Genomic DNA, 14,698 nt, shown 5'->3' with positions numbered 1-14,698 from the left:
TGGGAAATCACCACAGATGAGCAGATAATTAAGTCTGTGTTATCTCCTCGGCAATAATATCGCCATCACAGCGAGATTGTGTAACAGTCACACCGTTGAGCTGCACATTAAACATGACCAAAGGCAAACCTTCATTAGAGCTGTACAGTGCGCTACACAAACATCGGGGCGGACCACAACAGAGAGATACATAATGCACGAGTTGTGCAAACCACACACGAGCTGTGTGTTTAGCATGAGCCCGGGAAAAACCACCTGAGAATGGGGTTTCCCTCTGATTCGCAGATTAAATAGTTCTTGGTTTGCGGAGCCAGGGGACAGAAGAACGAGTGAACGGCAGCACATCAGAGACGCCGAGCAGCCTTTAATGATTTCACACACATCGCTGGCAGCCGCTCTGCATTACACTGCAACTCGAAACTGCTGTCCTCCGGTTCCCCAGTTTGAATGTGTAGTGAAGGACAAACAGTATGCAAACTAAAAATATATATGCAGGAGGTTGTATTCATACCTGAAGAGAGTATCCTTGTTCACACGAAAACTGCACAACATCTCCGACCATGAATCTGTCTCCTTGTCTAATTCCGTAGTTCGGAGTCTGAGGCTCTGGGCACGACTCCAGCCCAATAGCTGAAAGTATAAAAAATGACATCGTTATACAGGCTTTAGTTAAGATTTAGGTGAAAGGGATCTATTGCCCCTATATTTACAAAAATGTATATTTGGAAGAGGATGGGGAGGTGAGAGGTATTCAGCTGCAACATTCAACTTCACCACTAGATGTCACTAAACTCTACACAGCGGACCTTTAAGTTTTATGTATTTATTGCTTAGGCAGCTTGTCACGCTGTCTCCAAGATAAACATGTTACCTGTATATTCCAGGTGAAACCCAGCAGCTGAGACACTGATATCCGAGCTGAAGCTGAGATAGAGGTTGTTGGATGTACTGTTCAGGAGGGGGGGGATGGTGGTGCCTGAACGCAGGGAGAAAAGAAACAGAGCAACAAAGGTCCATGAACACATTTTTGGGGTTTTTCAACCGAGGCGTAAAAGCAAATGTTCACAGTAATCTGACAGCGCAAGAAAACAACAAAAGTCCTCTCAAACACACGCTTTCCCTTTCTTTTTGTTTGTGAAGTGTTCTCAGAGGAGAGAGAAGGGAATTACTTCTTATTTGAGACATCTGTTGTATACTAAAGCACTTTTCAAATGTTGGCTTGACCTACATAGCGCGGCGAGGGAGAAGTGCAGAGTAAAAGTCGGGGCTGCACGACTGAAGCAGAGCTGGCAACAGGGTGATTTGGTCGGGGCCCTTCAAAATAACATATACATTAACCTTCTCGGATCTTCTTATCACTGGAAAGTCCAGCTAGCAGAAAATAACTACATCACGGTTTTGATTTACATTCATTTTTTTTTTTATCCAGTGGCCTGTGTACCTGCATATCAATGCTTCAGAGAAATCCCTCTGGATGAGCAGTGAATTAGGCCGATGGATTTCTTTTGTAAAGAGAATTAATTAGCAGGTTTCTGAACATGGACCCCCTGCTGGTTGTATTCACACTCCAGGATAAAACTCCCATTCATTATCATGAAGGCAAATAAAGAAATATATACTTTCCTTAATTATGAATGATGAATGATGATGAATAATTAACGGTGTGTGCTTAAGCACAGCCGTCATTTGTGGGAGTGTGACAGGATTCATTAACAATTGTAATTAACCCTTTTGGAAAGTTTTTATCATGACTCAGCATGTGTTCACTCAACGTTATTATTAATGGAAAAGAATCACTATCCTAGCCGTTTCATTGCCCACTCCTTTCGATAATGTCTTATCCGGTTTGACATAAAGATGTCAAGCCCTTCCATAGATAATTTAACGCAGCCGGCAGATAACCAGGTGACTTTGGCTCTCTAAAAGCAGTATTAGTATCCCCAGAAGATGCTGACTCCGCATTTGCTTGAATTATTCGAGTGATTAAATCCAGAGGAATGCTTCGCCCAGACTCAACACACGCTTTTGGCTGAGTGTGAGCTGTGGAAGCACTGGTGCAGAGGCTTTCAGAGCAGAGGCTGTTCCATTGTGGGGAGTGCAGACTTACAGACCAAAGGACACAGTAAGGTATGGAACTTACATTGAAAAATAGCAATCTAAAATATACAGTGTGAAATGATTCATAGCTTTTATGGAGAATAATTTCAACAACTACATTAATGAAAACGGGATGGACACATATAACACATTGACAGATCATGTGTGCAGCTGCTGGTGAGAGGATTTCCCTGCGACTAAAGATGTATCACTGACGCTGCATTTCAGCTAAAAATAAAGGTTAGGCTGCAACACAGGAACAGTTTGGCCTAAAAACAGAAAGCAGTGAAATGTGTGTTTTGTTCTGCGCCTGCACTTTATTAGGGCGATCAATCACCTTAATGCTATAGCAATTATGGTTCGTACCAACTAATTAATTGTTTTATTGTGTGTAATTAATGGTAAATATCAAGCATACCATAATTAAGAAAAGGTTAAGGTAAGATTGTGCAGTAAATTTTGGGACACTTACACTTTTTTTTGCAATTAATGTTTTGACAGAAAACTGAAGCTGCTGAAGAAATATTTATTTTTAGATGTGAATCAGAGTGTGAGACTAAAGATTAATTCTTTATGCAACATATTTTGTTTTTCAAGGAATCCCAGATAAACAGTCAGGTGTCAGTGGGTGTGAACCTCAGCTCCTGCCGTGAGACCAGTTTAGATCCAACTGTGATCTTAGCAGCGTCTCACAACATTATGACAACACACAATGTTTCCCCCAACAATGTTGTATTTAATTAATAACTTTGATAAATAAGTTATATTTACTGTGATCAAGATACAAACAGCCGAGAGCTGTGCTCTCTTGGCGACTTGATGTACAATAATAGCTTTAACAAGATTGACACAACAATTCAATTCTAAACTGTTTGATGCTCAATTTAACATTAAGTATTGAAGTTAACCGCAACAAACTGATTACAGTTTCATCATTCACATCATAAACATCATGTTCTTTTTCAGTTGCAGTAAATAAATGTGTTTACCAGAGTAGCTGCCCAGTCGTGGTGCATGGTTGTCTGCGCCGTCGTAAAAATCCAGGGAGTCCCAGTTGTGCTCAGTGGCAAAACTCACCACTTGTATCTGAAGACAACAAGAAAACAGAAAAGACAAAAACACATATATGAATTTGTGTAAATATTCAATACAGAACTAATAAGAAGTTCAAAAGCACATATTATATTTAACAAACCTGTAATTGATGTGATGCACTGCAACAATTAAGACAAACTTTTCCCGTATAATTTTTGCCAACTGCATCTTTGTCTTTGTATTTATCTGTGAGAGCAATTTAGCAAACATGCAATCAAGTCTTATCTCCTCTGATTAGACCCAGTCTACTTATCTCTGGATGGTCCCTTTATAACAGATCATCCCTTTGTTTGTTAGTCCAACAATATCTAATCTCTCCTGACATCCCGCCTGCTCAGCTTTTAAGCCAATGATACGTCGGTCAGCCGGGAGACAGGCGACAGGTCCTACCTGTATTCCAGCCCCCTCTGGAACGGAGACCTTCCAAACACAGTTCTGGTTGTTGTCATACGGCTCCGGATAGCCAGGTGACAGGATGGTCCCGCGACGAAAGGTCAATGCACCCCCACAGGGAACTGGGAGAGGGGAGAGCGTTGACGAACAGAGTGAGCAGAGAGGGGGGGAAGTAGAGGAGGGGGAAACAACATTTTTGTCAGCAAGTAACAAGAGAAAATAAAATGGGTTGTACCAACTCTCACCCAACAAAGTGGGGGAGGACAACGAGCTAAAATCCTGGGTCACAGTTTTGGCTGAGGTAGATTTAGGGCCTGGCCAAATCAAAATGTTTTTTTTTTTTTATTTGGATTAGCCTTTGGTAGATTTATTTTTGATGCAGTGCCAATTTTATTTGCTCATGACATTTCTGCACTCTGAACAGGAAAACAGGAAAATCTCTAGGTGTTTCTTTACCTATACATGTTGGCAGGGTGTCGTTCCATTGGGCCAGGTTGTCTGGGACGCTCTCACAGCGGATGGCGGTGGAGCCGTGAAGGACATAACCAGGGTTGCACTCAAACTGCACCATGGCGCCCACTGCGAAGTCGTTGCCGAGCCGTCTCCCAAAACGAGGCTCTGGGACCGAACTGCACTGGGTGGAACTGGTCCTTGGTACCGCTGTGGACACAAGGAAGATGTCACAAATACTAAAAAGTCTTAATAATAATGGGAATGGCACTTCTAGTGTGGCTAGATTCAAGTTGGATATTGAAGAGATAACCTTTTATACCCTGTGGTTTAAGAAATATAAAGCAGGGGTAGGGACCCTTTTTCTCCCTATCAAAGGTCATTTCAATTTTTGCACATCCAGTGCTAGCCAGACTAGATTATTGAACACATATAACACACTAACCTTTCTAACAGTCCACGTGGCTTACAAAGACAGGAATTCCCCCCTGGTATCAAACTCTGCAGCAATCCCACGGCTGAGTCTGTTGTGTCATCACAGGCCAGAGAGAAAAAACTGGATATTTCTCTTGTTCCCCTTCACTGTTTCCTAAATATTTCCTGCTATATCAATAGTCTGCCCTGCGACGGAGCCTCGAGGGTCGGATCAAAGTGTGACGGGCTGTGATTCCAGACGTCCTTTCAGGGGATTTAACTGGCTCCTCACACAAAACCTCACTGCGCTTATGAAGGATTTCTTATGAAACCTTTAACCTGACGTACATAAGTCAGTTAAGGAAAACCTTGAAAATCCAATTTATTTGATTGAAGTGGCTGCATTTAATTGTGCTATAGCTAAAATGATTAGGAAAAACATGTATAAGTGGCACGAGTACCACTTCCATTCAAAATGTAGATTAAGCACAACAGGAGCTGGCTCATTGTTTTCTGACCTTGGTAGACGAAGTGGAATCCTTTGGCAGTTTCCGATCCGACTGTGGTAAACTTTATGGTGATCTGGTTTGCCGAACTCAGAGGGAGGGACTCACCTAGACAGCGAGACAGAGTTAAAGAATCCATCCAGCTATAAATCCAACCATCCATCTCTCAAACCATCCATCTATACAGTCAGCAAGCAAGGCATCCATCCATCCATCCAACAATCCATCCATCTATCCATCCATCTATCCATCCATCTATCCATCCTTACCAGAGTGGGATCCAGACAGTGAAGATAGCAGTGTGTTCTGTTGGGTGGGCCCATCATAGATCTCTACCACATCGTTTAAAGATGTCTGGAACATCACAAACTGACCAAAGAGCACTGGAGATAAAAAAAGGAAAAGAAAAGAAGGGATGAAGGGATGAGTTAACCACTCTTGAATTGCGGCAAAGTATTATTCCATGCCACTGTCTGCCACTGACCTTCCAATGATACAATTAACCTGCAATACCCAATTTAAATGTTATTAATCTTCAGTGTCAACTTCTATTTGAAACCAACTATTGGCACAATATTACACATCAGTACTTAATAGTCAAAATATTACCTTATTTTCATCATGCACTTGTCTTACCCGTCGCCCATATCCATTGGAATGGTTGTATCACTGCTCTCAGCTTTTAGTTTGAAACATGTGACTTAGTTTTTTACATTTCAAGCTGGAAGTGGCAGGTAGGAATTATACAAAGGTTTGCAACATAACACAACAAACCCATGTCTCAAGTGCAAGAACAGCATCTTTAATTGTCTGTTTTAGTTTGGCATAGAGTATAAAGCAAGGTACAAAAAGGCTGCTGTAGTAACAAGGCATTAAACCCAGGCCTCCCACATAATGGCTGGAGAATCCTTTGCTAAATCACAAGTTTTTTACTGCAGCAGTAGTGGCATGTAACATTTAAAGACTTCTGAGACCCTGGATTTCCTCAGGCTGGTACAAGTCTCTCTGTTTCAGGTGATCGATGTGTCTTCAAACCAGTCATAAGGTCTCTTAAGATGCAAATCCGGAGGTAATATCTGGTAACATAATGGAAATTTGTGTTTGAGGATATATAACATTTATTTCAGAGTCCCCAGCTCCCTCCTTGACTATGAACACCCTCACATCTCTACAACTCCCCCTCCTCCTCCCCCCTCTCTCTCTCTCTTTGGCCAAATGGCTGAAATGTTGTAAAGGACTCAATCTATACGCTGCCGAGGACGTTGTGCTAAAAGAAGGTCACCGGTCACTTTGCACAAGGATCTTTCTCTTTGTGAGGTTCTTTTAAAGCATGATCCTCTTTTTTCCACAACATTGCTCTGACTCACAGAAGAGTGATCTTACGTAGAAATTACAAGCACTGGAAAACAGACATAAAACAGTGTATTTTCATTTTGCATTGAATGGTCCCTGTAGGTGTGTAGGGGCAATTCATCAAGAAGGAGTTTAGCTCTGTATGATAGATGAATCTAACCTCTTAAAGGCCTGCCATGGCTGTGGTGGGGTGGACGTAAAAAATGATAGGATTCTGCCAGTCAGCAGAAATAGTTAAAGGCTTTGACGGTGTATAGATTTTAGGGAAATCCGAATAATGAAGGTTCGCTGGGCTACTGACAGACTGTAGAGCAGGTGGAGGAGCACGCAGCTGAAATAGTTTCGGGGCAGCACATATTTCAGACAGGAGGACACAAATGCAGCAACATAGATTCATGAAGCATTAATGCACAGAGAGAAATGCTTACACACGCTTACATTTTATCAGAGTAGATTTTGACCTATGATGAGATAACGAAGCAGAGAATATATATGTACCAGCACACTCAGGGAACACATGCAAAGGATCATGGGTAGTGAACACCCTCCCACTGCAGTCACATACAACCAAAGCAGGAATGTTCAGTCGACCAGGTTGTAACCTATCAAACAAACTTTGACTCAGTCCACTCCACTTATTATTAGGTGACTGAAAATATTTCTCAGTTAGATTACAAGGGTTCTCCTGGTCCTGACATCAAACGGAGAAAGGCCGGGCATCGATCCCTGTGGAGCTGCCATGCCTCCCGATGAGCTGCCTCAGCAGGGGAGGGCCAGAGCCACGTCCTGATTCAACAGGCGGTGTGGTATCTCCACAGGGATAAATTACAAGGGTTTTCCCCACCTGGTCTTGAAATCCAAGGAGCCATTTGCATCATACTTTCTCTGATGTTCAAGTGAGTGCTGCTATGAGCCTGTTACTTACAATTCCTGTAAGATCACATATTATAGGCATGTTATTGGTGATGAGAATGACAGCAACTTAAAAAAAAAAAATTGGCCATGTTAGTAGTCAGCAACTTAACAAAGCATCTGTCTCTTGCTCTGCGTGGGAGGCTCAGGGAGAACGTCTTTGTGTCTTATACAATATGTAGGGCAACGAAATGATAGCTCCACTCAGTCAAAACATCGTGGAGCTGACACTCCAAAAGCTGCCATGCAAATCTAATGAGACAGCAGCTGTCAATAGCCTCAGGGAAGCCAGCTATTTATTCATAATAACACTAGAAACAATAGGATATCATATCCATCAATTAGTGATTGTGTATAAAGAGCTTGGACCCAGCGAGCTAACCAACCCTTTATAGTGTGCACGTCCATCAGTCTATCTGCATTGCAACTGAGCAAACTCCAATAGCTCATGAAGACATCAGAAGAAGATTCTAGTAGGTGGATCTTGAGTCTGAAGTGTTATATGCAACTATTGTTAGGGTCAGGAAAGAACATGTACTTTAATGTTCAACTTTATATTGATTCAGCTTGTAGACACAATGATGAACATCTAATTTAAATAGGATTAAATTGTAGATTCCACAGATTTTATGAACAGAGTCGGATATTGAATCTGTCTAATTCAGTCCAGTCAAGGTGGAATGTGACCCCTGACATCAGAAAACAGGGTTACCGAGGTATTACTGTTCACTGCTCACCCAAACTTTACAGGTGACACTGTACTACCCAGGGTCCTTAAAATGCCCGTAAAGTAAGATTGGATGAGCACAGAAAGAATCCTCCATTTGTAGTTAGATAGCTATGGTAATAATCTGACTTTTGAAAATATTATGTCTTGACTACACCCTCTGCAGCCTCCCCTTTTCCCAAAATGACCTCAGCTTTACAACAAAGCCTCTGTTAAAGTGAATTATCCCCCTACAATATTCATATCTTCAATTATGTGGCAGTTATGTCCGGCTCACAGAACTCCGATCAAACATGGAGAGATAAAACCAGCCTCGTCTTTGAATGTCACATCACTGATGAAGCCCTGACCTGGATTCAAATAAATGGCCAGTGAGCAGCTTTTGATCATGTGTAATATCTGAGCTAGTTTTTCATTGCAACTTAAAAACCCTAAAGAGGTCCCAGCACAGATTCCAGTGTGCGCCTCTGTAAAATCAAAAAAATGTCAACCTTCCCATTCTGTGCTTCAATAATGGCCTTTTGAATACAATAAAACACAGTCTGATAATTTTTTGTTATATAATGCCTGTAAAAAAGTTAAATATGTGGTGTTAAGGGTAGGATTTGAGCAGTGTTGTAGAAACAGCTGTTTTAAGGCCAGCAGGGCTCCTACTGTTATAGATTGTTTTGAAGATGGAATCGACTGTTTTATTAACAAACATGAAAATTAAAAGCAAACAGACTAAGACACTTATGAGTTGAGTCTTTCACACAAATGATACGGTCAGAGATGTGTGTGCATTAAGAGAATTGTGATCATGTTTCATTCTCAACTGTCATGTCTTCACCTTCACCTCAGAGTGCTGTACAATTACACACGAGTGACTGCTTCTTACTGCAATGCAGCATGGGGCGCATGATACTGTGTTATACTTTGTGTGTCGATAAACTTACCGAACTCTCTGGGTACAGCTATGGAGTAGATACACGTCTGACCAGAGGTGTAGTTCCTGGGGAAATTAGGAGATAAAACGGTCCCATCTGATCCCGTAGAACGACTTCCACAGGGCGCTGAGGAGAGGGAACACACGTAGAGTGAGGCACACGGTCACACTCACTTATAAAGTTTACTATACCCTGTGAAACTTAAATACACTTTTTTTCTTCAGTGTATGTATTTTTGATTTCAGTCTGTGTTTTATGTTTGTTACCTTGACAACTAGGCAGTGCCCTGTTCCATCCAGGTCGGCCATCATCTCCCATACTGCAGGTCAAAGTAGAGTAGCCCTAAAGAAAAGACAAAAAGAATTCATATTGAGAGAATCAATCCATCCTAACCACCTTACCACGCAGATAAGTAATCAAACAACTAACAGATCACCCAATCAACCATTGATTAATTCATAGAGCCAACCACCCAACCAACCCAACAACAAACCAACCCACCAGACCACAAACAAACCACTCAAAGAAGAATCCAACCAACCACCCAACCATCCATCAATCCATCCTTCAATCAATCCATCGATTGATTACCCATCTACCCAACCATCATCCACTCATTCAGCCGTCAGCTGTACCTGCAGAACATATCCTGCTTCACAGTAGAAGGTGACCGTGGAGCCCAGCTTGTAATCCGATCCCAGCCTGGTTCCATTCAGAACCACACCTGGGTCGAAGCACGATTCCCTCAGTTTGGCTGGAGAGACACAAAGAGAATCAGTGAGAGGGCGGGAGGATGAGGGGAAGAAGCAGCGACAGGCTCACATAAATAATCCAATTCAAATCACAGTCAAATTAATAATAACTAAGTCCCCATTCATAATCAAATGAAGCGGGGGCTCCGTTGGCCTTTTTAACAGTCGGTCTGACTTTGCTGCCTCCGCCGGAGATGATGCAAGAACGATAACTTCATCCCCTGGCTTTCGTATGGTACACGAACCTTGTAAATTATGGCTTTGGCCCCCCTCCCAAAAGATTAACAGCCACTCTGCATCAATTTAAGATTTAATTCCTGAGTCCATGCGTAGCCGGTGTTGATTCCTTTGTGCGAGTGAATCAAACTGACCTCTGTGATAGACTCTAACAACAGCCACTAATCCAGCAGGGGACACGACGGTGAGAGCAATCATTCTTCTTCATCTCAGAATCCGCATGAGACGCAGTGTCATTAGTGTGGCAGACCGCACTGCATATACATGTGTAGTGCATGTTTAATATAACAGTCTTTGTCAAATCTAAGAAATTAAATATTTCTAAATACATGCTGGAGACATCCTGGTGTCACGGGACACATCTGAAACATGTACTGTCACATTCGCTGTGAAAAAACGAAAATAGAAATTTCCCAAGCTTCTTCAGTAACGAAAAACCGACAGGACAGAGGAGAGTCCCTGCTGCAAACACATCAGTGTGTATTAAAATGATTCTTTAAACAACTGACAATTACAAATTGGCTATAATAACAGTGCCGCCTGGAAATAATGTTTATTTTCATGAGGAAACAGGTGTTATAAACCATGACATACTTAATGGAAAGAAAAAAACTATGTAAGAGATGCATTTATCAACCCTAATACACAGAAGAAGGTCTGTTTCATATCAAACAAAACATTTTATCTCCCTGTTAATGAAAAATCTGTGGTTTCTGTTATAGTTTTTGTACTTTTACATATTTTCAGTATTTTAGAGCCTATTCAATCAGTATTCTCTTTACATGAGGGAGTTGGAAACTATTGGCAGAATATGTTACCTTTGTATTCCAGGTGGAAGCCCGTGTAAGACACAGACCCATCACTGCGGAATGCTAAATGCATGGTATTTGAACTGCTCTCTATCCGCTCTGGGAGTTTGCTGTCCTGGAAGCTACCAATCAGAGGGCTGTTGCTATCCGGGCCGTCATAGATATACACAAAGTCATAGTTTGGCTCGATGTTGAAACTAGAGAAGGATGAAGGAAACACAGGTTGGGAAACAGATGGTGAGAACATGGGTGGAGAAGAAAGAGCCGTTACTGACATGTAGGGTTACATGTGCAAAACATTCATGACAGTCATTATGTTGCAGAACAGTAAAAAAAAACATGTTATTTGCAAACCCTGTATCCTCAGATGGTTATTTACAAACCCTGTATCCTCAGATTACTCTCTGTGGCTAAAAGACTCATTTGTGATAATACTTACTCTACCTGTCCGTCCCTCAACTAATGATTGTGATTAGTTATGACGTTTTGTCTTTCTGCCCAAAACAATCACAGTGGAGTGGAAATAATTGCATTGCATTTTTTTCTTTTTTTCTAGAGCCAGGAAATAAAACAAATTCCACTTCTGCATAAGTTCACAAAGAGTCCAGGACATAGAGAAAGGTGTATTTTCATCCTATATTCTCCTACATTTTACTGTATTCAACTCAGGAACAATACAGGCTTTAATGCAAATTACACCATCTGACGTTACCTGATGAAGGCCAGCGACAACACGTAGTCAGAGTTGACGGCGATGAGCCAATCGCAGTCCTTGGAGTGAGGGTAGGGATGTGGGTAGTTAGGGGAGAGAATAAACCCATTGGAGCCTGTTAGGTTTCCTCCACAGGGAGCTATGACGGGAAAGACAAGCAGCGGTAAGTCTAACAATATCATAAAAAAATGAATATTCTATCAAACGCAACCATGCAGGGTAAAAAACTCATTTGAATTCAGTCGGGACAATGTTTTATTATTTTAAGTTACAGGATTTTTATTCCAAATGACAAGTACCGAGCAGATATTTGGATAATGAAATAATATCATATTGTATGTGTTAAGTAGTGAGTGGAAACTGAACATTATCATTTTTAGAATCATCCTCCCTAAACAACCCCAGCTGCTGTCCATGCAGTACATCTGATATTTGACCTTATAAATAAATGCAGGCTGGACTTCTCACCGATGCAGACAGGCGGGCTGGGCTGCCAGTAGTATCTGTTATCCACTTGTATACAGGTGATTTTGTCGTCCCCCTGGAGCTCGTATCCCGGGTCACACTGAAAGGACACGGAGTCCCCCGGCTCACGGCCATCTCCGCTCCGACTGCCATTCATCGGTACGCCGGGGTCCCTGCAGGCCGTGGCCACCGAGCCTGCAGAGGGAGGGGAAGGACGGGGAGGAAAACAAGACAATGGAGGAGAAAAAATATATTAGAATTACAGCTGCAACAGATACCTCCAGCTATTAGGCTAATGCTGACTTAAAATGAGTGGTAATTGATGTAAGAAGTCTAAAATCCTGTATTGGGATATATCTGTTTTGACGGGTCATGTGAGGTTTTCATGTTTTCATGTTTTAAGATTTGAAGATTCGCTAGTAAGAGTCTGGTAGAGACCATCAGCATTATCTTAAATCTTACACAAATTCAAGAACGGATGCAACTTCAAAGCAAAACAACTAAATGAGCTACAGCGGGAAGTTAAGTCCCATCACGACTTTTTCATTTCCAAAACCGCTTGGTGCATTAGTCGTGGACGAGACGTACTGGAGAACTGGATTGCGAATCCCGACTTGCTGATGTAGAAATCGGTTTCGAACTGGACGGTGACCGTGTTCAGTGTGGAGTGAATCCTCCCGGGGAGCAGGGACCCGCTGATCTCTGACAGAGACATCTCGTTTTCAGGCGGCCCGTCCCAGACCTTCAGCATGTCATGGCTGGCCTCTGTGTCGAAGGCCAACAACTGAAGACTGCAAGAACAAGAGTAATGACGCATATAAAAGATCATTAACAGGAAGGTTTTTAATATCAAATTGCAATATTAAAATGTCAAAGCAGTTTTTGTGGGGAAGACTCATTAATTTGATTGTTATCCTTGAAGGTTACATACAATTTGGTAATATGAGAAAGTATATAAGCCAAAGTAAAATCAGTTTCATTTAAATGATGTGTATTCTATCTGTAGCCATTGCTTGTCCTGTTTACAATATGCTTATTATATACAAAAGAGCACATTATTTCAACAATCAGCATATTCAGATTTACAATTTTATTTGTCATTTTAGGAAAAACTATTAACACTCAAGCTCAAAGTAAGTTATTATTCATTTCCAAGTTTTAGAAATTAAGTTTGAAAATGAATGACGGTGTTGTTTTAACGATACTTTACCTCACAATATTTCCCGAGTCCACCTCAATGGTCCAGGTGCAGCGCAGATTATTGTCGTAGGGAAACGGGTATCCAGGTGAAAGAATCCTACCGGAAGACTCGCCCTTAAAACGACCTCCGCACTCCGCTGCAGGCATCGAGACATTAGACATTACTAATATGTACCCGACACACACACCACACAAATTGTCTTTATCACAGTATGGATAGCACAGAGGAGCACCACTCGTATACACAATCACTTGTGGTCAACCCTAAGAGCAATTGGTGATTGTGTGTATTCAAGTGTGCGGTTTATTTGTGACACGTCATGTAATCATCTTTCCACGGCCTTGTTCCGACGTGGCGTTAACGCGCATCTCGAGTGATCCAATCACAGACAGACAGCTCTGAGTGGGCGAGTTCACACCTGAAGATAGGATGCGTGTCCACCACGTGTCTCTCGATTGACCCCTGGTGATCACATCTCACTTCCTCTGCATGCAAATGAATGAACACAATTTCTGTTCCCAAACAGCAAATGATGCTGTTTTTAATGAGTCCAATTATGCAGAGGAGTTCATTGTCAATGTGTTGGTGTGAGAAAGTGAGAAAGTGAGAAATAGAGAAAGAGAGCGAGAGAGAGAGAGAGAGAGAGAGAGAGAGAGAGAGAGAGAGAGAGAGAGAGAGAGAGAATAGGGTCACATTGGGCTGAGTGAATCAATGAGCTACATGAAGCTCAACTATGAAATAAGATTCTACCTGATGTTTTGATTTATATCATAGTGGGGGGCCACAAATAAATCAATGTGTGGGAAACACTGAGAAGTGTAAAGATACTTTCAGTTCATCGTGAAACTGTAGCTGGACGGAGGACGTCAGCTGAGTGGGCGAGATGGGGAGAGAGTGGCTTATGGGATAGAGCGGGTGCTCTGCAACAACAAGGTTGCTGGTTTGAATCCCACTCTTTCCCATCTGCATGCCTAAGTGTCCTTGGCAAGATACTGAACCCCTAAATGGCCCCTCATAACTGTTGAGTGTTCTAAAAATATAAAAGCTTTGGACAAAAGCGTCAGCTAAATGACATGTAAATGTAATGGGCGGCCCCTCAGTGGGACCCAGGACACAAGTATTAACACCAGGTCTCTATAGGGGCCGGGGGGGCGTTCACTTCTGCTGGTGAGGAGGAAGTTCAAACCAGGTCTGAGCAAAATGTAAATCAAGGCAATTAGATCCACTAGGTGCACCTCGGTCGCCAATGAGCACTGATAATACGATCGCCACAGAGACAAATGAAAGCAAAGACGGGCGCTGTCTCTTCCTCTGTGTCCCTCTCTCTTTTTATCTCTTGCTCCCGGGAAGAGAAGAGAGAAGTAAGAAGAAGAGACAAAGTTCTGATCCAGCGTTTCTCCCTACATTAATGACCACGCATTATATAACAGAAAATAATTTGCCCCTTCTCTCTTTGTCTCTCTTGGTTATATATTTCCACTATCTTCATCCCCTCTCTGCTTCTCCTCCCTTGCCATGTCCCTCCTCCCCCCAGGCTCCCCTCCCTTCATCACTGGAATATATTATCTCAAGTAAAAGGAGCGATATTACGAGTCGGGCTGAAGGGAGGAGAAGAGAAGAAAGGAGAGGAGGCAAAAAGAAAGAGAAAA

The 14,698-nt window shown here is 42.1% G+C and overlaps 1 protein-coding gene across 1 annotated transcript in view; it reads right to left on the bottom strand.

The window, feature by feature from the left end:
• The window catches only part of csmd3b (CUB and Sushi multiple domains 3b), a 317,162-nt gene that overhangs the window by 49,822 nt on the left and 252,642 nt on the right, over nt 1-14,698 (bottom strand). The window contains exons 26-40 of the mRNA XM_062410450.1: nt 13,059-13,185; nt 12,437-12,639; nt 11,852-12,043; nt 11,384-11,522; nt 10,681-10,868; nt 9,509-9,627; nt 9,140-9,215; nt 8,883-8,999; nt 5,225-5,338; nt 4,968-5,063; nt 4,042-4,245; nt 3,583-3,707; nt 3,087-3,183; nt 872-976; nt 512-630 (exon numbers count right to left, since the gene is read on the bottom strand). Coding sequence (XP_062266434.1) covers nt 512-630; nt 872-976; nt 3,087-3,183; nt 3,583-3,707; nt 4,042-4,245; nt 4,968-5,063; nt 5,225-5,338; nt 8,883-8,999; nt 9,140-9,215; nt 9,509-9,627; nt 10,681-10,868; nt 11,384-11,522; nt 11,852-12,043; nt 12,437-12,639; nt 13,059-13,185 — 2,021 coding nt within the window. The remainder of the gene's footprint in view (nt 1-511; nt 631-871; nt 977-3,086; nt 3,184-3,582; nt 3,708-4,041; nt 4,246-4,967; nt 5,064-5,224; nt 5,339-8,882; nt 9,000-9,139; nt 9,216-9,508; nt 9,628-10,680; nt 10,869-11,383; nt 11,523-11,851; nt 12,044-12,436; nt 12,640-13,058; nt 13,186-14,698) is intronic.

This window comes from Platichthys flesus, chromosome 17 (assembly GCF_949316205.1).
Source record: "Platichthys flesus chromosome 17, fPlaFle2.1, whole genome shotgun sequence".
In the NCBI taxonomy this organism is placed as follows: Eukaryota; Metazoa; Chordata; class Actinopteri; order Pleuronectiformes; family Pleuronectidae; genus Platichthys; species Platichthys flesus.
This window is presented reverse-complemented; position numbering and strand designations above follow the sequence as displayed.